Source organism: Suricata suricatta, chromosome 7 (assembly GCF_006229205.1).
Source record: "Suricata suricatta isolate VVHF042 chromosome 7, meerkat_22Aug2017_6uvM2_HiC, whole genome shotgun sequence".
In the NCBI taxonomy this organism is placed as follows: Eukaryota; Metazoa; Chordata; class Mammalia; order Carnivora; family Herpestidae; genus Suricata; species Suricata suricatta.
This window is the reverse complement of record NC_043706.1, coordinates 116,856,917-116,881,515: the sequence shown is the minus strand read 5'-3', so window position 1 is coordinate 116,881,515 and position 24,599 is coordinate 116,856,917. Positions and strand designations below refer to the sequence as shown.

General features: G+C 39.7%; 1 protein-coding gene across 1 annotated transcript in view; it reads right to left on the bottom strand.

Moving 5' to 3' along the window:
• Positions 1–24,369, bottom strand: part of MYB (MYB proto-oncogene, transcription factor) — a 33,705-nt gene extending 9,336 nt beyond the window's left edge. The window contains exons 1-15 of the mRNA XM_029943233.1: positions 24,081–24,369; positions 23,255–23,567; positions 20,057–20,174; positions 18,254–18,325; positions 16,732–16,824; positions 16,260–16,480; positions 14,304–14,538; positions 12,976–13,056; positions 12,413–12,517; positions 10,657–10,911; positions 7,463–7,605; positions 6,371–6,485; positions 6,153–6,278; positions 5,196–5,306; positions 3,127–3,234 (exon numbers count right to left, since the gene is read on the bottom strand). Of these exons, the coding sequence (XP_029799093.1) occupies positions 3,127–3,234; positions 5,196–5,306; positions 6,153–6,278; positions 6,371–6,485; positions 7,463–7,605; positions 10,657–10,911; positions 12,413–12,517; positions 12,976–13,056; positions 14,304–14,538; positions 16,260–16,480; positions 16,732–16,824; positions 18,254–18,325; positions 20,057–20,174; positions 23,255–23,567; positions 24,081–24,369 (2,385 nt within the window). The remainder of the gene's footprint in view (positions 1–3,126; positions 3,235–5,195; positions 5,307–6,152; positions 6,279–6,370; positions 6,486–7,462; positions 7,606–10,656; positions 10,912–12,412; positions 12,518–12,975; positions 13,057–14,303; positions 14,539–16,259; positions 16,481–16,731; positions 16,825–18,253; positions 18,326–20,056; positions 20,175–23,254; positions 23,568–24,080) is intronic.
• Positions 24,370–24,599: the final 230 nt, after the last annotated feature.

Sequence of the window (24,599 nt, the reverse complement as noted above, 5' to 3'; positions counted from 1 at the left end):
GTTATATATGAAAAAGTCTTTATTTTTAGAGATACACCTAGAAGTACCTATGTGAATAAATGTCATATTGTCTGGAATTTTAACATGCCTCATAAAAACAGATGAAGTAAGTATGGAAAAATGTAATAACTGTTAAATCTAAATCAGAATATTTTCCATACTTCTATGCATGTTTGAAATTTGTCAAAATAAAATGTTAACTCATAGCTTCTTGCATTTGTAGTTTTAAAATATTAAATGTAGTTCACAAATATTTATGTGTAAACACGTGCATTTCTATGTATATTAGAAGCCAGAACCATACAGGTCCGGTAGACTGGCCTCAAAAATAGTAACTGCTCTGTCTAATGTGTGATTGTCATAACTAAGCCAGGAATGATTAAAACTAACATGACAGAACACAGAATTACTAAAGTCTTCAATGAACTATTCTTATACCTAAGTTATTTAGACTACAAGATGGACAGACAATCCAACTGGCCTATACAAGTGGCAGATATTTTATATTTTATATTTATATCAAAATCTGGGGGCACATGGGTGGCCCAGTCAGTTAAGTGTCCCACTCTTGATTTCAACTCAGGTCATGATCTCATAGTTCATGGGTTCAGGTCTCAGGTTGGGCTCTGAGCTGACAGCGCAGAGGCTGCTTGGGATTCTCCCTCTCTCTCCCTTTCTCTCTCCCTCTGCCCCTCCTCCACTCTCTAAATAAACATTAAAAAAAGAAGTTTCAAAATTTAAAAATATTTTGGAAATCATATTTAGTGTTTTTAATTAAAAGCACTATGAGAAAAATATCTAGAATGGCTAAAATCCCATTCAATATTTGATTTAAGTACAAAGTACAAAAGTGATACAATACTTAAGTAATCTTAAGTTGAATAGCTAGATCATGTAAGAAATGCATTTGTTCAATAATACTGTTCATGAGAGTACGAGAAATCTCATGAGAAATGAGGAACCTGCCTGATTAGGTCAAATGAATTATCAATGGAAATACAAGATAAAGCAAAATTTCTAACAAAATTACCAAATTGCATAAAAACCTATGTAAATATTGTTGAATCAGGATTATGTGAAATATAAAAAGTTTATGTTTAAATATTTATATTCTCCTGATGAATTTTCTAATACTTATCTCAGAAGTTTAAAACGTCTTAGCAATCACATACTTCTATGATGTAAGAAGCTAGGTCTCTATGACACAAAACAATGGAAATACTTGGTATGTGTACTATTCATTCATTTAATGAGGATTTCTTAAAATGAATTAGTTATCTACTAGAGCAGGTTAGTAAGACATACTTAAGCAGTGTAAATCAGTAAACCATGTAGTACAAACAGGAGCACTGGATCTGAAATTAATATTTGGATCTCAATTATTCCACTTAGTGGAACTGACGAATACTACCTTCACCACATGATGCCTGTGACTGGCTTAATCCCAATATACAGATATTAGAATCTGCAGAGAGCAAATGTGCTGGAAAATATAGGTTAATAAAATAAGGCTGCTATCAATTTTGAGTTTCAAAGATAACTACTATTTCCATTAAATAATATATAAATATGCTGAGAATAAAGTTGCATACTGATCATTTTTATGAAATGCAATAGCACTAAAAACTTTAAGATAAGAAAACGGGACAACTTACATAGCCTGAATCTCAGACTAGGTTATAAAATATACGTAAGGTTTACTCCAACTTACTATACTAACAGCAATAGTCAAATTCTATGCTCTGGAAACCATGGGCCAAGTTTGTAGGAAAGGAAGAAGGAAAGGAAAACAAAGAAACCAGGGCCTTTTTGGAGCCAGAATCAATGTGAGGTAAAATTCTGGAGGAGCTGACCTTTGCCTTGACATGCTGTGAATCGCTTTCTGGCCGCCCCTTTCTGCCTTGGTGGGATTTGTCTTCTTCCTCCTGTCCGAATTCTTGGTGATGCTCTGAGTCTCTCCACAGGTGGCCTACCCAGGCCTGACTGACTCAGGAACACTCCAGAATCCCTCCCCGGGCACTGGCTTTCCCTCTCCTGTGTCCTACACTCCAGTCAACAGTCATCTCTCACCAAAGCAGTTGGATCAGATAGAAGCGACTGGAAAGCAACCTCACTGAATTCAGGAACTAGGTGTGCCTGCCTGTATAGCTTCTCCAGGTACGTTTGCATTAGGTAAAAATATAACATCAAATATCACAAATACTTAAAATGGGGAAGTCTTAAGATTCTCACAATTTGGAGACAGAAAGCCTACCACAATGACAGGGAAGCCTTTAAAAAAGAGAGAGAGAGTGTGCAAGTTCTCAGAGCAAGCCAACCTAGTTCTGTGCCTTTAACTCTTAGTACAAATACCACTTTCCCCTTCTGACTCCAGGCTCTGTCTATGCTCCAGGGTTCATGAAGTTTCTCTCGGTGTAGCTCAGAGGCACAGAGGCACGGTGGGGGAGGTGAACTCTGCAGGTGGCTGGATATCGGGCTATTTAATGTTGGGAACCGCTTTAAATAATTTAGGGGAGTAGAAATTTGCATTCTTATTTACATTTGGCTCAGGATTAATCTGGAATTTGCTGTATTTCATCAACATACCCTTACTTCAGAGTTACAGGGGAAATCTCTTTTGATATTAAAACCCGGCAGCAGATGGCCAATGCAGATTAGCTACACAACATTGGCAGCTGACTTTCTTATTCTGATAGTCAAATATATGGTAATTCTTTTCCAACCAGCTAATTTCAAACTTCATTTAAAATCTGAACAGTGCCTGAGTTTTGATGGCTTACTAATTGAGTGTAAAAAATAAAAACTGAAATAAAAAGAAAACTCTACCAATAAACCTTGTATAAACTACTTAAGAGCAGAAGAGAGAAATATTGACACACATGTAACCCATGATCTTGCCTCAGTCACAGTAAGAAATATGTCACTTCATCATGCTTTGGAAACCTGCTCTCAATTTTCTAGTGTCTCAGATGAGTGGCAACAAGGAATGTTAGGAGATTTTTAGACATCAAGAATTGTTTAAAAGCATCACCCCTCTATATCTAAAAATCATTAAAAAAAAAAGCCTCAAGATAACAGTGTTTCAGTGAATGGGTTTTAAGACACCAATGTTGGAATAGGAATTACCTGCAAGGGACTCGCCAGGGACCTGTTTTTAGGTACTGTAAATGCTTTGAGAACACTGTCTTCATCTTCTGATACGGGCGTCATTAAAACGGAACTTGTAAGAATATTCTAAAGGGAAAGAACAATTTTAAATTTAAATGAGTCTGGAGAAGATGAGAGCCGACAGGATTCTGATACTGTAGACAGGAGATTATTATGAAGGAACAAATGCAGAGATCTGCCACAAATCCTCTTCTCACTGAGCAAAGAGGAGGCCTTAGCTCCGCACTAACCCAATCCCATCATGGCAAACACCGCTACAACAAGAAACTCTGGGTCCTGATATAGTTCTAGGCAGGAGATGGGCACTCAAAAAAAGACCTGCTAAAGAAGTTGGTAAATCCATACTTTTGAAAATGAAGGATCTACTAAGCTCCAGTTAGAGAGCTGTTCATTTTGTACGTTGGTACAGAAATATTTTAGAGTTACAAATTAATGGCAGTATAGTATAATGGTTAAAAGTGTGTAATTTAGGGGTGCCTGGGTGCCTCAGTCAGTTAAGCATCTGATTCTTGGTTTCAGTTCAGGTCATGATCTCAGAGTTTGTGAGTTTTACCCCTGCATTGGGCTCCTCGCTGGCATGCTGAGCCTGCATTGGATCCTCTCCTGCTCCCCAACCCTGCTCTGTCTGCCCCTCCCCCACTCGCGCAACTGCTCTCTCTCTCTCAAAATATAAATAAATAATTTTTTTAAAGTATGGAATTTAGAACTAGATTTTCTGAGTTCTAACCCTGAATCACCCCTTCTTAGCTATGTAATCTTAAGCAAATGACTAAGCCTCCCTGCGCCTGTTTCCCAGTTGGTATAATGACAATGAGAATATTATCAACCTTGCAGGGCTGTTTTGGGCTTAAATGAGGTAAAGCATCTAAAGCTCTTAGAGAAGAGGACTTAACCACTTGGCACATTCTGAATAACTATCAGCAGTTGTTATTAACTCTGATTCTCCATGAAGAACAGGCATGCATAAATTACAATTTTTTAAAAGAGTCTAACACTTGAAAAAAATTACTTAGCAGTAACTAAGTGCTAAAAAGAAAGGAGCTCTCAAGCCATGACAAGACATGGAGGAAGGTGCATACCACTAGGTGAAAGAAGGTAGCGTGAAAAAGCTACACACTCTACGATTTTTAATATACAAAGTCTTGGAAAAGGCAAGACTATAGAGATAGTAAAAAGTCAGAGGCTTCCATGGGCTGGCAACAGGGTGGGGGGGGTGATGGAGGGAACAACAGGTGGACCACAGAGGATTTTTAGGACAGTGAAACTACTCTGTACGAAACTATAATGGCAGATACATGGCATAAATTTGTCTGACCCCACAGAATGCACAGCACCAACAGCGAACCCTAATATAAACTGTGGACTTTGGAGGATAAAGGGTCAGCAGTGCTGGTCTATCAAGTGTAACAAATGTACCACTCTAGTGGAGAATACGGATAATGAAGGGGGTTATGCACGTGAGGGAGCAGGGGGTATGTAGAAAATCTCTGTATCTTCTGCTCAGCTTTGCTGTGAACCCAAAACTGCTCTAAAAAATAAAGTTTATCTTTAAAAATGGTGGCAACCAAAGTAAGGCACTAACAGGACCAGTAAAGGGCATCTACTATAGATGCTGATTGGCATGTTAGATGTTGCATAAAACCAAATAGGAGACGATGTAACAAGGAGGAAATAATACATTTGGAAGACAGATAAATAAATGAGAAGAAAATTTAAAAATTAACATTCTGTTTTCACAGAAATATGTATTTTCATACAGCAGATTTTTTTTAAGTGGCAAGAACTTTCGAGTCATAAGAAAATAAATAATGAAAAAAATCTGCGATGAAAAAGAATCTATTTCCAATACAGAAAAAAAATTTCTACATTCAACATTAATGATCATAAGGAATCATAAGGAGGTAAGCACGTAAGGGAGAGTGTTTAGACATATGGTGCATTAAATCGTGTTAAAACCACAGCAGCCTCACATGCCACACGGAGAATTCTCCAGGCACCGACAACTCATAACATGGGTGTGTACTTACTGGCACATCTGCCGCAGGCGATGCCTGTGTGAACAGCTGAGCGTTCAGACTCTCCCCTTCCCAGTGGCTGGAGCAGAAGAAGTTCCCTGCTTTATCCGTCGGAGATTCCACCTGAAAGCAAACAGGAAGTGCTTTGTTGTTTCTAGAACTAGAACTTCCCGTGAAACACTGGCACTCGGTAAATTTCTGTAAGATGAATAATATCTGAGGATCTAATGTGTAACGTGGGAACTGTCGTGGATAACATCGTATTGTACAACTGAAATTTGCTAAGAGAGCAGAAGTTAAAGATAAGCATGTGAGGCGATGGATATGTCCATTAACTCAGTGATCCTTCCACATCGTATATGCATATCAAATCATCATGTTGTATACCTTAAATGTCTTACAATTTTGTCAGTTATATCTCAATAAAGCTAAAAAAAGGGGGGGGGTAAATTTCTGGCCATTCCCTTAAATTTTTATCCTAATATGAAAATAAATTCAAGAGGCACTGTATCTACCTGTTGGAAATGCTTCTTGCCACCAAGCTAAAACTTGAATCCCTGCAAGTTACAGTGTTTCTCTTTTATACTAGAAGTTAGATACCATTGTTTTAATTTAAATTTCAGTTCTCCATGCCATCTGAAAATTAAGTCGATGTATTATCTATCCATCTGTGTATCAGTGATGAAAAAAAAGTACAGAAAAAAGCTGCTTCCCTCTCTATCCTTTATCGTCTCTAACACGTTTTCTGTTCACACATGAAGTAGATAGAAGTGGCTTGGCTTCCCAAATAAAAGGTTAACATGCCTACAGTCTGGCAGGGCCTCTGAAACACATCTTGTAGGCAAATCTTGTATGAAAGGAGGTGCTGTTACCCAGCACTGCTACCAGACATATAAAGCTGCCCACAAGGAACAGGGGGAGCAGGATTCACCCCCTGTTCCTTCTTGATCCAAAGGATCTCGTGTTTACCTCTTGTTTGATCTTCTTCAGTAAAGGTGGCCCATTTTCTTGAAACTCAGCAACAATTCCAGATTCATCAGATTCTTGCTTGATCACATCCTGTAGGTCTTCTACTAGATGAGATGGCGTCTGAGGCTGAAAGGAAGGGTGGGTACGTCTGCATCAGAGGAAAATTTCTGACTGTAAGGAGTACACCAGCTAACCTCAAGGACTTGGCGAAAACTTACTAGCATCTTCAGAGGACCATATTTAATTTCTTGAGCTGCAAGTGCATGTTTGAACGGTGTAGGAGTTCTTGGAGAGCTTTCTAGGATTGACCTTTTGATAGCTGGAGTTCTAAAACTTTAAAGGGAAAACAAGTGTTGGTTCAATATGAACGAACATAAGCCCTTTACATCACTCGACCTATTAAATGTAATATTTTTATACTGAATAAACCCTATTATTGATATGCAATTGGGTATGTGAATTAATCACATATGTACTTTTAAGAAAAAGATAATATATACATCATATGTTTCCAAATATTTAAAAATACTATAGTCCCAAGACTAAGAGCATTAAAATATATTTCATGTTTCAATAATTCTGAAGACACACTCAGTGCCTCTAGGTCTTTCTAATGGCCATAAGCATGGTAAAGATCTGATGTCATTTACAAATCGATTTTATCTATTCATTAAAACAGGCTCATCATAGAAAACATAGAAAGCAACCTTCTAAAATGGACTTATTGAACAGGAAACAGTAAGATTGAATTTTTTTATTGATGTTCTCTTTGAATTGGTTAAGCCCTTTATTGAATATAAATACTGTTTAGTCACTCCTTGCCTTCTAATCATATAATATCCCTGGGGGTTTTAGAAGAAGTCCTATCAATAGATAAATCTCAAAAAGGAAATATAATATTAAAAAAATATGAACTAAGTAAAGAACAATACCACTGTTATTCTGGATTTTGTAATCAGAGAGGAAAGGAGGTTGAAAATCTTGTCTTCAGTGAAGAAGGAAAGGCCTTACTAAGCAAACAGAAAAACTGAATGGAAAAATTAAATAAGTTCTACCTCTGCACGTACAGAACATTTTGAAGTGAAGCTACAAAAAATAATCTAGTTTATCCTGTGACTCGCCACCTCTGGGTGGTTGTAACATGTCCAGGTCGGACATATCCAATGTGGGAATCTACGTGATTATGTGCACGCAGCTGGATCAGTATAAATGATATATACGGAAATGGATTATACATTGGGGACTACATTTCATTAATTAAATATAAGAAAATAAGGGGAAATAATTTTATTCTTGAACCAAGAACTTACATAGTATTTTCCTTTTGAGTTTTCACAGTCTGGTCTCTATGAAATGGTGTCGTAACAGTCAATTTGTGACCATTGAGAGGGGTAGAAGTTAAAGAAGGCATTTCCAAGTCTAAGTTTTCATGGTTACCAGAAGTGTTTAAGAACTAAATACGGGAAGAAAGGGGAAAAAATTTCTTAGATTAAACAGTGATTCTTTATTCAGCCCAACTTAAAAATTACACCATGAAAACAAGCAAGCATGTTTTACTGACCCACTATGTAAAATAATAAAGATGTTAACAAGCACATAGCATTGGACAGGGTATTGTTTTATTACATTTGAGCACCCAAGGTTCAGAATGTAATTTCTAAGAAATAAAATCTAGGGTCAATTGCTGAAAAACTTGCAAAATCTGAAGAAAAATATTCTCAATAAAGGCCACTTGCCATTCATTAAAGAGAATGAGATGCACTCTTCATTAAGATTATAAGCATGTAAGTGATTTTTTGGGAAAGGAATTCTCATTTTTCTTTCATGCTGTTTTTTCTCTTTAATGATCTATGAATTACTATGATAGAAGATTTGCATTATGTGGAAAATTCTTGAATAGTAAGCTGCGTTTCTCAGAACACCATCATTCTGGGAAAGTGATAGGTGTTCCTTAAAAAGTTCCAAGGTAAAATAAATTTGGAAAACAAAAATATATCATAATCTCCTCCTTGAAATTCACAATGCACACCACTACATTAAAAACTCCAAGAGGTCCTGCGGTAAAGAGACCAATTTTAACTCTGACATATAGTGTTTCCCAAACTTCTTAATTTCAATTTTTTCTGGAACATCTACTAAAGTCTTGCAGAACTAATATTCTCCAGATCACAATTTGGAAGATACAATAAAAAACAAGATAATCATTTTGGTGGGTGCTTCATTTGTTCATATTTAGAGCTATCCTTAAAATAAATTCAACAGACATAACTGGAAAAATGTTCGAAAGTGCCAGATTAGCTATTAACTTCAATTATTTTAATAATTAAGTAATACAAGTCTCTGATAAGAATTATAATTTCTGTGACTTGTTAAAAAAAACTCTATGAAATGAGGATATTTATGGCAAATAGTGTGCTGATAACATATTATGGCACAACTCAAAAAGCCAATGTTGAGAAATTAAAATTAAAACAAGTTGTTCTCCTTAAGCATTTGTTCCTTATGCTTTTCCAAAACTTTCCCACATAAGGATGGATTGGAACCTTTAGAGTTTCTGGTTGCAACTCAAATGCTCTCCAAACATAGTTTGATTCCCTCTCCCCCTGGGTCAGTGAATCACAAAGTAATGAGTGAACAAATAGGAAGAAAATCTACTGAAGTTTCTAAGGAGAGGGAAGGGCTGGGAGAAAAGGAAGGGACAGAAATGTTAAACTCTAGTGTTGGAGGAAATAAAAACACATCCCATGCAGCTAACAATGTTTCAAACCACCAAAAAGAAAGAGCAAGAATTAGGACAAAATCATCAGTCAGCCTACAGACAGCTCCAACTTTGGGAAGCAGTATGACTTAGCAACAGCTAGATTCAACGATGGAACGAAATCAGTGAGGGCAACAGCAATTAGTCATTTGTTCCAAAGGATTAGTTTCTAGATTATTAAGGTTCGAGTGTCTGTTGAAAATTAGTAATAGCTGTGCAGAAATCATGCTCTACCTGCGAAGGGGAGAAGGGTAGGCTTTTGACTGGGGAACGCTTGGGAGTTGAGCTGCTGACGCCAGCAAATAGGAAGGAGCTAGAGCCTCCGGCGGCTAAGGGGCTTGCCTGGCCCCGCTTTTTTCGAAGGATGACCAGTGGGATTGTGCTGTGCCTCGAAGGAGGTAAGGGCTTGAGCGGGTCAAGTGAAGCCTCACTCAACCTGAGTGTGTTCACCCTTGTGCTAGGCTCGCCCGCGGGTCTATTCAGACTGCCCTCTCTTTGCTGAAGCTGCAGGGCTCTGCCTGCATGATGTTGGCTAGGTGAAAAATCTGCTTCTTCAAAGAATTCAAAACTGCTGAGATCACACCATGATGAAGAATCCTGAAACAATGTGGGAGGCACAGAACTTTGAGACAGTGTGTGCATGATACGTGCCGTCACCTGAAACACAGCACTGAGAAAGAGACACTGAATGCAAAGAAAACACCTGGTCCTCTTGAGAAACAGCTTCTGGATTAAGAACTGTTCCGGCAGGCCTCATGGCAGGGCCCCCATGCCGCTGGTCCTGCGTGTGCGCTGCAGGGACCTCCTGGTACTCTCTCATTTGATGCCATCCAAAGCAAAAGGAAGACCTCTTCTAGATGGCACATTTTGGAAATGTTCATCCCATTTGATGGATCTGCAATAAGTGCTTTTAAACCAACTAGGCATCAAAGGAAATGAATTGAGTATCTGCTTTTTAGGTGCTAACCTCACGTTTGTTTGACTAAAGATGGTTTATCTCAGTGAACCAGTTGGGGCTGGCAATCAATCGTCAGTGTTTGGTGGAGAGAGCCATGTACCACCAGTGAACTCTACCCCTTCAAATACATTGAAAGGCTGCTGAAAGTTCTAACTAAACGCAATCCTTAATGTGCGATCCAAAAGCAAAGCACAAATTCTAGGGGCGCCTGGGTGGCTCATTCAGTTAAACATCTGACTCTTGGTTTCGGCTCAGGTCATGATCTCATGGTTTGTGAGCTGGAGCCCTGCATTGGGTTCTGGGCTGACAAGGTGGAGCCTGCTTGGGACTCTCTCTCTCTCTCTCTCTCTCTCTCTCTCCCTCTCTCTCTGCCCCTCCCCTTCTCTCTCTCAAAATAAACAAATAAACTTAAAAAAAAATTAGAAAACAAAACCAAAAAAAAAAAAGCAAAAGCAAATCACAATTCTAAAGAGACACAAAAAAGTAACAAAGTAAAAAGTTAAAAATAACTCAAACCATATTCCATAACCCAAGATCTACTTATAGGTCATCAACCTTGCTATTTTAAAAAATAGGCATTTTAAAGGAAATGCATGAAAAGCCACCTTTTATCTGCATAGCCTATGAAATCAAACCTTTGACAAAACATACACAAAGGCTAAAATCATACTTTTACATTCATATATGCTAATGACATGATATTTGCTATAGAAAATGGCAATAATTTGAGAAATGGGTTTCCTAATTCACCATCAAAAACATTAACTTGCCTTAACAATTCTACTTACAGAATCTATAAACTGAAGTGTTTCTGCAAATTCTAAGAGGTTCTTAACATTATCCAGAATGGTGCCCTGGTGGACGATCATGCACCTCGCTGGAGAGGCACTTTCTTCAGGTAGGGAGCCAGGATCCACAGGCAGAGAGGGAGTGGAGTGGTGTTCTTCCAAACAGGAAACAGGTGCACTGTCCCCATGAGGTCTGGTGTGGTCAGCGATGGTGGTGCTCTGCCACCCGGGGTAGCTGCATGTGTGGTTCTGCGTCTAGGGAGGGGGGTGGGGGAATAAAGAAAGAGTGGGGAGAAGAAAGGGAGAAGGAACTTAGCAATGAAGTTGCACAAGGTATCAGATGCTGTTGGAGGAAAGATAAAAGTAGTTGCATCATCCAAAACTTGCGCCTATGAAACAGTCGTCAAGATGTTTCCTTTTATCAATGCAAGACCCTGCTTTTTAATAGTGGTAGAGTCTGGCACCTGTATGAATAGCCCTCACCGTCATCATTTTGCTAAAACTGCAAACAGAGAGACTGTGTCACAGAGTGCGACTCTCCCAGTGACTATCTTAAAAGTCTACTCTGACATCACTTTCAAAAGGACCACACGTGGTTGCTGCGAGCTAAAAATGGTCCTGTTCTCGTTCTGATCTACAAAAAGGGCAGAGGACTCAGGGGTTCGAGGTGCTTTTCTCTGCGTACGTCGCTTCTATCCCCTCTTAATGTTACGGATTGCGCTGCTGCAGTGCAGGGCTGCCAAATCAGCGTGGTTAGGAAAGCAGAAGGGCAGATTAACAGACGTCTCCTTTCAGCACGACCGCGCAACAGGAGAAATTGCAAAACATGAACTAGAGTTAAAAAGTGGTCGAACTAACATATGCACATCATCATCTTATGATTTAACCCCAAACACATTTATTCCTAAGAATACCCACTGGGTGTCACATCTCACTTATTCTCTTGGTTGCTGAACTACATTTGTCACAAACTACACACTGATTTCTCAGTTTGCAGCCAGTCACCAAAAAAGATGTCAAAATTCAGTAATGGTCCACACAGCTTTCATGCATGCAAACCAAAGAGAGCAGCCATGCTATTCATGAAGAGATGATACATATCCTTTTCATAGGTATATACTGAACATGCTTCAAATCATATGTGAAATTAGAAAGTATGAAAATCTAGGTTAAGAAAAATAATAGAACAAGAAAAAAATCAGATGCGTAGGTATCATACAGATACATAGCTTTGTAAATAAGGCAGATTTTCATACATTTATATCTGTTAAGTTGCTCTTTGAATTGATAACAGTCCTGGAAAACAAGAAGATTGATGGTGACAATTACAAGTAGATATTGTGTTTCTATTGTTACTCAAAAGGGCTACTTTAATTTCGTCAACACACATGGTGATACCAACTGCATTTTATTATAAGCAACTTCTGTTTAAACTTTGTTAATAAATGGCATCTGGGTGGCTCAGTCGGTTAAGTGTCTGACTTCAGCTCAGCTCACGATCTCGTGGTTCGTGAGTTCGAGCCCCACGTTGGGCTCTGTGCTGACAGCCTGCTTCACATTCTGTGTCTCCCCTCTCCTCCACACACACTCTGTCTCTCTCTCTCTCAAAAATAAATAAACATTTAAAAAAGTCTTTTAAACACTGTGAATGGATCTATAATCTTGATTAGTGTAACACTTAGAAGAGCAGGGAAGAAAGAGAGGAGGGCACTGGGGTGAGGCCATCCCCACCTTCAACACACGGTTGCATTCTTACCGGTAGCACCTGCTGCCCTTTGAGCTCATTCTCAGTTGACATTAGGAGCAATTCTAATTCCTTTATTCGCTTTTCTTTCTCAGGGTCTTCATCATTATAGTGTCTCTGAAATTAAAAGTGAAGGAAGAAAAAAAGACAAGGGCCTGATTGAAGCTGCAGATACAGTGGTTGTGGCCCACAGTCATGAGGGACCCTGCAGCCCCAGGAGCCTCGGCCCGAGACCAGCACCGACTGAATGTGGCACAAAGCTCTCTGAGTGTTATTCCACACGAAAGGGAGTGATGTGAAATCTGAGGCTCAAGTGGGTGTGGACTGATGAGCTGGTTCAACTTATAACGTCAGAGAATCAGAGAATTCCTGAGCTTACTCTCGAAGTCAAGACTGGTAGCTTGCTGGCCAGAACTCCACCCAACCTCTCTGTTGTTCCCTTTTTTTTTTCTTTTTTTGGTATTAGTTGGTCAAGGGAAAATAAGTATTTACATGAAAGAAATAAAGCATGCTTTAAAAAGTTGCTTTGAACAGCCAACCAGTTTCTTTACGAAAAGGTCTTCACATGATCTTACCTGAATGGCTGCAGCAGCTGGCTGAGGGACATTGACTATATTTACATGTAACGCTACAGGATATGGGACATGACTGGAGACCTAGATCAAAAAGGCAGACAAACAAAGGCCGAGTCATTCATGGTCACATACACTTTAGGGGAATTGGCTACCTGAGGTTTTGCTCTAGTATTGAGAAGAAAAATACTGCACTAATAAAATTCACACATGCACAGAGGGGGGAAAAAACCCTCAAAACCCTCTAATTTGACATTTAAGCCTGGACTTTAAAAATAGCCAAATAAATAGCGTGACATAAAGAGATTTCAAGTGCTCATTGATCTTGACAAAAAGGATTCCTTAGAGAAAAACACAATGAAAAATATAACCTAAAATATCTTCACGAACATATGAAAGAAGTTGTAATGATGACTTAGCTGTTTATAATAGAAATATTTTTCTTGGAATAACTATTAGTTATAGTAAAGAACACAGAACTGCCTATGATGGTTCATTCATCTGAGATTTTTCTGGAAAGTCTGTAGTCAAATGAATGATAGAACAGATAGAGAAGAGTAAAAACTATTCAGGAATATGCTTTGAATATAATTTGCACACGAGCTCCATATTCTTGGCTAAGTTTCACCATCTATTATTGTTAGTTGTAAGATTAAAGTTTATTGATTTTTTTTTCTTTATACTTCATATTTTTCTTTTCCCACCCATTATGGAAATTACTTTCCCTAAATATAAATGTCTGGCAATGAGGAAGGCATCACACTGATCCAAGGGAGGATGAGAGAGGTCGTCAGAGAGTAGTGTCACATAACCGCTCCTGACTCAGAGAGAGACAGTAAACACGTGGAAGGAACAAATTAAGACCTTTCTGCTGGATTGCTAGCAGAATCAAACTTACAGAATCGAACTTGTTGCATTTTGGTGTCAAAAGATCTTGGCTTTAAATTTAATATGACATTCACTTTCATTTTGGAAGAGAAAAACAAAAGCCCCCACAAATGCATCTTCATTCCCCCATTCTTCAAGCAGGACCTTGTTAAGTCAATTTACATTCAAAAGCGAATTTGATTTGAAGCCCTTCAGTTAGAATCCAAAGGCCTGGACTGCAGTCTGCACTGTGAGCTGTGTGATTCTGCAGCTTACTTAACATCCTGGCTTCCAGCGTCCGCCAGGGATAACAATATCTCCCCCTTTCTACCTGAAAGGCTGTGAAGTGGGGTGATCATGTTCACTGACGCTCTCTGAAGAGTAAGCAAGTGTGAGGTATGACTATTACCTGGAGCTAAAATACCCATCTCTTTCAGTAAACTAAAGTCTCAGAAATGGCTTACATTTTGTGCTTCAGAAATGTGGTAATAGGAATAATCATTGTTAACTGAGGTCTGGCTGGCTGGAGGCAGATGAGCAGAAGGTGGAGTGTGAGCAAAACCCATCAAATGACTGTTCTTCTGAAAACTTGTGGCCACTGTTGGCGGGCTAGCTTTAGAAGTCTCCTGCAGATAACCTTCCTGCTCGACCTTCCGACGCATTGTAGAATTCCAGTGGTTCTTGATAGCATTATCAGTTCTGCACAGAAATAGATCATGTAAGAACTTTACAAAAAAAAATTTTATTTCAGATTAGAGTTAATTGACATAAAACTGTTTCCAACAGAGACCTTTTCTTTGGGTCTTTTGTTTTTTGTTTTTCCTTTTTAAATTGTTTTAGTCTTCTCAACCTCTGAAAATCATGCTTCCCCTATGATCTAATTGAAAATCCATAGATTTTTCTCCATTACACAATATGGAATAAATGTGAATTTCTAGGAATCTTTAAAGTTTTTAACCATTTTGTTTTCTTAATAAAAGAGAATTTTCAGTACAACCGCCCTTCATGTTTATTCTGACTGTTCCTGGCACAAGACTCTAGTACAACTTAAAGATGCAACTATTGTAGAAAATTACTCTTTTGAGTGTGGCTTAGTAGGGCCTACACACCCCAACAGGCACACAGTAAAGTTTGGTGAATGATAATAATGTCGCCACAGCCTCACTGTCCACTCTTTATCTCGAATAGCACCAGCCAGAAATTTTGAGTAAAAAAAAAAAAAAGGAAAAAAGAAAAAAAGAAATTCCCACCTTTTGACACCCATCTCAAATTGTTCTATTACCAGAGGTGAGAATGGAAAATGGGATCCGGAAGGGAAATATGCTAAGTCCCCATATATGTTCAAACTGTAAAGCATTTTTACTGAAGTCTTTCAATTCCTAGGAAAACAGTTTCTCAATTCAAAAAAAAAAAAAAAAAAAACGTTTTAAGCTTTCCTTTTACTATTTTCATGGGGGTGGGGGAAATGTATGCTAAAGAAAGAGGAAGTTCAATTGCCCCTTAAATTTTTACAAGAATCAACAGCATGACCTCAGGCCAAATGGGAGACAAGTCCTTCTTTTCCTCTAGTCTTTGATTTTGCAAGCTGGTAGGAGCCAGGAGGGAGGCGGTGCTTTGGAACATCACACAAGAACCTACATAATCCATCAGAGCTGTGGGCTTCTTTGAAGGACCTTTTCTCCAATTCTGATGCTTAAGAATATAATTTATTAACTATTTTCTATCTTATATTACTTACATAACGTTTATAATGAAAAGTATCTTCCAAATTAAAGAAAATGTGTCATAAACTGTTCAAGTGGGGACAGTGGAGGCTTCTAGAGATATCCCTCATGATGAGGTCATTTTTGTGCCTTGTTCATTAAAAGAAAGCATAACACTGACATTATTTAAAAACCTGGAAGCAGTATGATAATTCAAGAAATACTCTATTTCTCTCTTTAAAAGAAAAAAAACTAAGCCAAGTGGTATAATGAAATGAACGCTGGGAAATGATAGCTGAGTTCCTTCTGGTCACTTAACCAGCTGTATGAACTCAGACCAGAGACAAAGTGTCTATCCTCAGTTTGCTTCTGTGTGTTTAGGTAGAGTTTTATAGTTTACAAAGTGCTTTGACATTCATTTTATTTGATACAAACATTGGCCCTGTGAAGAAGGCTATTATTTATTTTGCAAATGGGGCAATTGAAATTGAGGAGAGTTCAATGACTTGGCCCAAAGCTCACTGTTGGGCGGATTCTGGAAGTCCTCAACCAGAGAAACTCTGAGAGCTCCTCCAGTTTTAAAACCTGTATCTGGCATATCTAATGAAACACTTAAAATCATGGGAATGTAATTCACTCGCTATACATTTAAAACAAAATGTTCAATACCCACTCCCTCATTCTTCCCAATCAATATATTTGTTGACATATTATTACCGTCCAGGCAGTAGCTTTGCGATTTCTGCCCATCTGTTCCCCAGTCTCTTGTGTGCCTGGTAAATAATTCTGTCTTCCTCTTCTGTCCAGGAGGTTTTCTTAACTTCTGGATTCAAATGGTTATGCCACCTCTCCCTACATTGTTTTCCAATTCTCCCTTTTAAGTGCTTGGCAATAACAGACCAACGTTTCGGACCGTATTTCTGTACAAGCTCTATCACCTTCAGATAAACACACAAAAATAACCTATGTTTTAATGTTACATAATGACTCAGTGTAATCATTCTTTAGTGTTACAAGATCTTTAGAAAAGGTCTAACACTCTGTTTTCATTCATTGGAAATACGGGAATAGAGTCTTCTGCTTCCTGGTCATACACTTTACCTGTTTTTGCAAGTTGGAGAACATTTAATTAAGATGTCTGGGGAATATTCTTACTTGTGATTCACACACCAATGAGGAAAGAACTTACCCTCTGATCTTCTTCTTTGGTCCAAGGTCCCTTGATGAGCTCCGGGTTTAGTACTTTCTGCCATCGATGCTGGCACTGCACATCTGTTCGATTCTAGACAAAATAATAACGCGTGCACTGTCATATAGATAGGATGTGATAAGCACAGGACGACTCGGTTATAACATCAATCATACACAGACAACACACAGGGAACACAGTCAGGAGCATTTTAGGGCACGTTTGGAGAGCCTACCTGTCTCTCGTTACTTGTAGCTAATGAACATACAAAGAGTATATCAAAATTGGATCTAAAATTAGAAGCTCTCCCTCTTAAGTGATACAGTCCTGCCATGAGAACTAAAGGACCATCATATTGCACACACACAGTTTAACTTAACCTTAACCTCAGCACGTGGAAGGACCTCTATGAACTAAGACTTGTGAGCAATTCCACATGAGGTTAGTCTTCCACGGAAACCTACTCTAATTGACTAAAGTTTGCTTCCCATTCAACCTAAGAGATGAGCTTCAGTTTAGGGCCTCAAGTATTAATATTGCAGCACAAAGATGAATAAAGATAGGATAAGAGAGTATAATCTTATAAGAAAAAAATAGACTGATATATAACTAATAGAAGGCAGAATTTGATGCATATGCAAGAAAAAAGCAAAGCAAAATGATACTAGGCTGAGAACAGAAGGTTTTACTTAGGAGCAGAAATTGTGTTTCCTTGGGAGGAGTCTGGGAAAGCTCTTGATAGGGACTTTGAAGGATGGATGGAACATTCTAGGAGGTGGCATCACCAAGGACAAAAGCCCAAAGGAGGGAAAGCAGAAATGAATTCAACCAAACCTGCTGACAGAGAGAAAGTAGGAAACAGAACCGGAGCTCTGTGTCAGGGCCATGTGGAAAGGCCCCTGTGAACCAGGTCCGGACCCTGTGCTTAATTTGTGAGACTCTTGTGTTCCTGCTGTTGATTTTGAAAAGGCACAGCTGCATCTTAGGAAGCTCCATCTGCCAACAATGGTTGGGATGGATGATAAAGTGGAAAGCGACAAATAGGAAAGCCAGTTAGGAAGCCACCATAATTGTCCAGAAAAGAGGCAAGGGGCTGATTCTGTGGAGCACCAAGGAGGATGGAGAGAAGGGGCTGACTGACAAAGGAATTCCAGATTCCTCAGTTACTGCTTAGACGGAGGGGATGGGAAATGGAATAAATAAAAAAAGGAGTCTAAAATTTTTAGCCGGGGTACCAAAAGTATGGCTACTGAAATAAACAGGAAATTTAAAAGAAGCTGACTTGGAAATACTGCGAGGTCATTCATCCTAATGTATAACAAGTCATCAAAATGCTAACTTATATTATCAAAATAAATTAAACGACTACAATATAAACCATAAGTTATAGATGAGGCATTTCTCCCCTTCTTTCTTATACATAAGCAAATGTGTAATGTCTTAATACCCTCTCTCAGAATGTCTTATTTAAATCATTGGGAGAAGATTTCCTTTCATAGAAAGAAAAAAATTACGAACTCACCGGGAGATAATTGGCAATTACTTTCCAGTCATCCGTTCCATTCTGTTCTACCAGCTTCTTCAGTTTTTCATCCTAAGACATTTAAAGTTAATCCTAGGACATCACTTATTTACCGTATAACTTTATTCTAGTTAGAGTAAAAGGGACCAATCCGATAATCCAATCGGGGGGGGGGGACTCAAAAATATCCAAATACAAAAGATATTAATGTAATAAACTGGTTTAGAGCATAGATTTATTTCGAGTCAAACAGACCAGAGTTTAAAACCTGACTCAGCTACTGACTAGTTAGATACACTTGGGGATATCATTTGACTTTTTTGCGCCTTAATACTGTCATCTATGCAGTGGCAATGCTGATGTCAAGGTGGTTATTTGGGGGTTACATGAAGTAACTATGCAAAACATATAGCATGATGCCTGGCTCACTGAATGTTCAGTATATGATAAATGTCAAAGTTTTACTTGATGGGAAAAAATTATGAACCCAAATGTTAGAGTCAATAGACATTCAACTATGGCAGCAAATAGGATCTTGAGTAAGAACCAGTTTAATTTCTATTTTAACATCTAGTTAGTCCAACCTCTTTCACGCAAACAATGGAAGATCACTTTTTAAATTAAATTTGAAGGCATATATAATGTAAAAAGTAATTTCATTTTTGTATTGATATGTTTATAATTTAAATGAGGCCAAACTTATGAGAACCCGAAGACACCACACAACAGCGAGAAATCTTTCAGTTCACAAGTGTCTTTTTAAGCATGTTCTTTCAAGTGAAAAAGAACCCCCACATTTCTGCAAAGGTAACTTTCACACACACTGTGGGTCCCTAGGAGGACACAGACACAGGAATTAGGGAACCTAACAACAGAACTTCTATGGCTCTCAGGATCATCTAAGAGGCTCCCTAGGTAAACTATAAATTTCCTAGGGGCCTCCCTGGCAATCCTGCCTGCCTATCAGCAGGGGCTCTGGTACGTGAAGTGGTGTGGAATGAAACAAGAAGAGTCAATATCACTTATGCTAACATCAAATCCTCTGCAATGAGTCACAAAACTTTTTGAAAACTTTAAAGCAAAAGTAACTTTCCCCATACATTAACAATTTTGCTCCTTAAGTATTTTCTCATTTCTACAAAAATCAAGCTTTTGATAAGCTAGTGGAAAAATAAAGGGGGAAAGAAGACACATCTTCATCCATCATTGAATGCTATTAGAACAGACATTCATGTATAGTCCATCATGACAAGATAGGAGTATTTTGTTTCATATTTTTGTTTTGTTTTGTTTTTGGAAATAGCAATTCATTCACTTGTACAGAGAATGCTTATTAACATGCCACTTTGTTTCAAGCAATTCTAGGCTCAGGGAACACGAAAACAAACAGACGTTTACCCCTGCCCTCAGAACATTTATAGTCAGCCTAGTGGGGGAAGCGCACATGTTACAGCAGAAATGAGGAAGAATGTGTGTCCAATGCCTGGAGGATGCATCCAACCTGCCTGGGGAAGCCAGGGATGGCCTTCCTGAAGAGGGGATGTCTTCACAGGTGATGAAGAAGGAGTAAGAAGTGGTGCAGAGGGACAAGAGCAGAAAAGGCAGAGAGAAATACAGATGAAGCATACACTGAGGATGGGCAATTCCAAGAACTACAAAGAGTTTGGAAGTGGTTGTATGGCGTCCGCGTGGGGGAGTGCGGGGAGCTCAGCATGGCGCACACCTGCAGTTTAGCTGTCACATTTTCTCATAAACTGATACACTCCAGGTTTACCCATGGGTGTTGATAACATGACTATTTACCTCTTCCCTGGTCCACCTAGTTTTCCCCAAGTGACGCTTTCCAGACTTAGGAAGCAGTCCATCATAGTCATGGTCACACATCTCAATGTCTTCGTCATCCTCCTCACTGCTGTATATGCTGCAGAAATTAAAAAAAGATGGGCAGACAGGGACTGAAACCAGAAGATTTAAAACTACTGGGTTACAAAACTTACATGAAAACACAATCTTTTCAAAGGTTATGAAGATAGAAGTTTGAAAACTTGCACAACAAGATTGCTTTCTTCATTCTGTTGCTCTCGTATTGTAAACTGGTTCTGCTGTTATTGGTATCCACAGATACGGCAAAGGACCTGGCACTTTCCTACTGCTCTGCATGTTTAAACCTGCTGTGACTGTCAGCCCAGTGACAAGTTACACATTTGGCAACCTTCCAACCAATGAAGGTTTAAGTTGAAAGCTTAGTGCTAAGGACAATCAAAGAAACAAGAGCCTATGTCCTTTATATAAGTACACACTCAAAATCTTTGGCATACACTACATCATTTAAATGATATTTCTCCAATAAAAGAAACAACTCAATTACGCTACTCCAATGGAGCTGGCATTTTATTGGGAGAAAAAAAATTCAAGAAGTAATATACCCAACAATACAATTATAGCCATCCCTTAAGGATTGGAATATCAATAGATTAATAGAATAGAATTAATGTTAATATTAATACAAATAATTAGAATATTTCTCCAATAAAAGAAACAATTATGCTACTCCAATGGAGCTGGCATTTTATTGGGAGAAAAAAAATTCAAGAAGTAATATACCCAACAATACAATTATAGCCATCCCTTAGGGATTGGAATATCAATAGATTAATAGAATAGAATTAATGTTAATATTAATACAAATAATTAGAATATTTCTCCAATAAAAGAAACAATTATGCTACTCCAATGGAGCTGGCATTTAATTGGGGAGGAAAATAATTCAAGTAGTAAGATACACCCAACAATACAATTATAGCCATCCCTTAAAGATTGGAAGATTAATAGATTAATAGAACAGAATTAATAGAACTCTTCTATTAATAGATTAATAGAAAAATTAATAGAGGAAAGGATTTTAAAAACCTGAGGAAGGATAAGGGCATGCAAGTGATCAGACCGCTTCATACACAGCATTAATATCCACCAGCTCCAAACTCCAGGGCCACGATTACAATACTGTTTCCTAAGTAACTAAATGAATAATTAGGCCACTATGTAGTCAGACTCTTACTTACATTTTTTGTTTTGTTTTTGTTTTTTCTATTTCTGACTGAACAGCATTTGAAACCTCTTAAGATGTACCTGATTCAAAACTGAGGGATTCCCCCAGACAGGTTTAAAAAGAATGCATTAGCGTTTTGAAGAGAATTTTTCTTTCACCTAGTAGACAAAATTATGAATTCTGATGACTTTTGAAGTAATTCTACACTTAAGGTTAATTAATCATATACTAAATAGATGGCAGTAATGCTACAGCCAGTAAAATTTACAGTTTACTTTTACCTATAATTTTACTTACAAAATGTATGATATGCTACCTCCAATTGTATCTTAATATAAGAAATTAATATAATACAAACATATACTACATATCTTAAGTTATACTATCCTAGAAACTTTGGCAAAATTTTTCATTGTCATAGTGAAAAACTCACCAAACTGAGAACAATAAAAATGATGATATAAAGCAATATCATAATGCAAATTATTTTAAAAAATGAAATGTATATTTATATTAGGGTTTGTCTTCCCAAACTTACTTACAAGTATAGATATAATACAAATATATATATATACACACACACAATATGTATAATTTGTATACATATAATACAGGTATATAATATATACAAGTGTATATATACCCTACAAGTCAAGCAAAAGTGCTTTCCAAAAATCCTGAATTTGAGTTTCTCGTAATTTGAAACTATTATTTTGGGAAACAGTCTGAAGGTCTAAGATGCCTGGTGACAAATAGGATGTGATCCAAACTCCAAATGCTGCTACAAAAGAGAGCAGCATTTATAATCTATAATCATTTTTTTAGTGTCTATTATTTTAAACGAGAGTCTACTCCTGTTCCCCACTGTCAACAAGAGGCTCTAAACAACTTCAGATTAATAAATGCAACAGTTTCCCTTTAAAAACACATACACAAGCATCAGAAGATGAAAACAATACTATTTTCCCAGAGCTGTGGGTCAGTGTCTTGCAAAAGGTTCACAGGGAACTCCTTGGAAAGCCCCCGAATGAGGTGACCCCCTTATAAAATATCAGGAATACCAAGAAAACCAGAGTAGTCTGAACAAGAAGTCACAGATTCCATCTATTTTACAGCTTTAGGTTTGGTTAAATCTAGAGATCACATTTTCAGAACTGAGAACTACGTTTTCCGAACTCGTCATTGGGCATCCTTCTCCTGGACACAGCTCACCTCTCGGGAATAATTAACAAATACCGCCGCCCATAGGGGGCAGCCAATGTCAGGTGAGAGCCGGTAGGCATCAAACAGGACTAGGGGCCTGGAGGCAAGGGTGCCAGTCCAAGTTCTGCCTCCACCTCCCTGCATGACTCGGACAAATCACTTCCTCTCTCTCAGGACTTCAGTTCCTCGCCTATACCTAAGGGCTTGGATTCTATTAGTAAGGTACTTTCCAGTGCTAATAAATGATGATTTCAGATCTTCCGTGGTTCTTAAAAATTCAGCACAGAAGCAGAGGAGTGCGAAACTGAAGGGGGAGGGGAGGGTATGTGCTGTGGAACTTCGTTAGGTCCTGAAGAGACCCTAAGGGGAGGAGGGCGAGCCCAGGGCTGCCCACAATCAGCTCCTGGTTCCATCAGCAGGTTTGGCAACCGGGCTGTCTTTTAAACTGTGCCTGCGATGTCTTTGCTCTAAGTTGTCCTAGTAGGCTAAGTAGCAGGGTTAATTTCTGCTAAGGACTTGAAATAACTTTTCCTTTATCTGCTCTGACAAGCTCAGACTCAAGAGTCAGAGGACTTTCAAAGGCTGATTTCAGGCTTGATGCACTTGACTCCCCACCTGCTAGACCTGGTGTGGTTACAAGAGTACAACTATGAATGTTACATTCTGTCAAGGAAACAAACCGTGCAAAGAAACGAAAAAGAAAAGAGGTGTTGGGGGTTGGGAAGAGGGAGGGGAGTGGGAGGAAGTGCCTTGTGGCCGCTACTGTGATTCTAGAAAAGGGGTTCAGACTCATTTCGCTGACCTGGTTAATAATCCCTGCCGAGTTGGCGCTCGCCCTGCAAGAAACGGCTTTGAGCCCGCAGCCGGGTTTCTCTTCCCCCTGAGGCAGGTTCAAGGCTCCCGCCCCTCCGGGCCTCCACCCTTCTCCGCTACCTGGGAGCTGCAAGGAACCTGCGCGGCCCCGCCCCACCCGGCCAGCCGAGATCGCGGGGCGCGGAGCCTCCACCGCACCTCCTCCCAGCACCCCTTCCCAGCTTCCTTCTCCTCCTCCTAGTTTCTGCTCTCAAAAAGAAAAAGAGGAAAAAAAAAAATAGGTGCCTTGGCTGTTCTGCTGTTAAGTCCCAAAGGCGAAGGTGAAACCACTTCAGGGGCAGCACCCCCTCCCCCCGCGCCCCGCATGGCAGGGCCTTAGGCGAGGCGTAGGGAGCCCAGGGGCCCCCCAGGTGGCCTCCCATTTTCTCCGGCGCCCAGCCATAGCTAGGCGCTGCTTCCCGCCTGGCCAGACTTTACCCGAGGGTGCGGGGGCAGGGCCCACACCCACGCTGTTTGCAACTTCCCAGCGTTTCGCGGGGACCAGCGACAGCCGGTTCAAAAACAAATAAATACCAGAAAAACAAACAACCCGAAGTTAAAGAGGTTGGATCTGCTTTGCGTCCAGGGGCTAACACCAAGAACCTCTGAGCGAGGGTCGGCCCATCACCCCTCCTCTGCCCGGGAGACCTAAGGTGGCGGGAGCAGGGCGTGGGGAGGAGCGGCAACCTCAGCCGCGTCCACGTGTGCGCGCCGCGCCCGGACCTCTGGCCCCAGCGAAGAGGCCGCGGAGATTGCGTCCTGGTTGCGCGGCAGCGGCCTTGGGTGCTGCCCGCCTCCGTCCTTTTCCGTTGAGTGGCAACCGCGACGGCCGCTGAGCTTGTCCCCGCAACCGGCGGCTCGCAGGGAGCTCCGGCGCGTCCAGTCCTGGAAGTCCAGAGACCAGGGGAAGCGGGAGCGCCAGCGACTGACAGTTCGGACCAGTATTTCCCTCTTCCTCCTCTCCCTCTTCCCCTCCGCGCGGCCACACTGTTGAGGGGACTTCACCCATCATCCCGGCGAGCCTCCCCAAATGCGGGGACATGTGCGGCGCGGACGCGCGAGGGTGCTTGTAAAAGTGTTTGCATAAGCAATAAAAGCCTCCTAGAGTACCATGATTAGAGCCTTCAAAACCTTGGCTTAAAACAATTTGCAAATGGAGCGGCCCTTTTCCTTCCTAAAATCCTCTTTCCAGTCGCCTGTCAGCTGCCGCTCGGCTTCGCCTCCATAAAGAATGAATGAAAT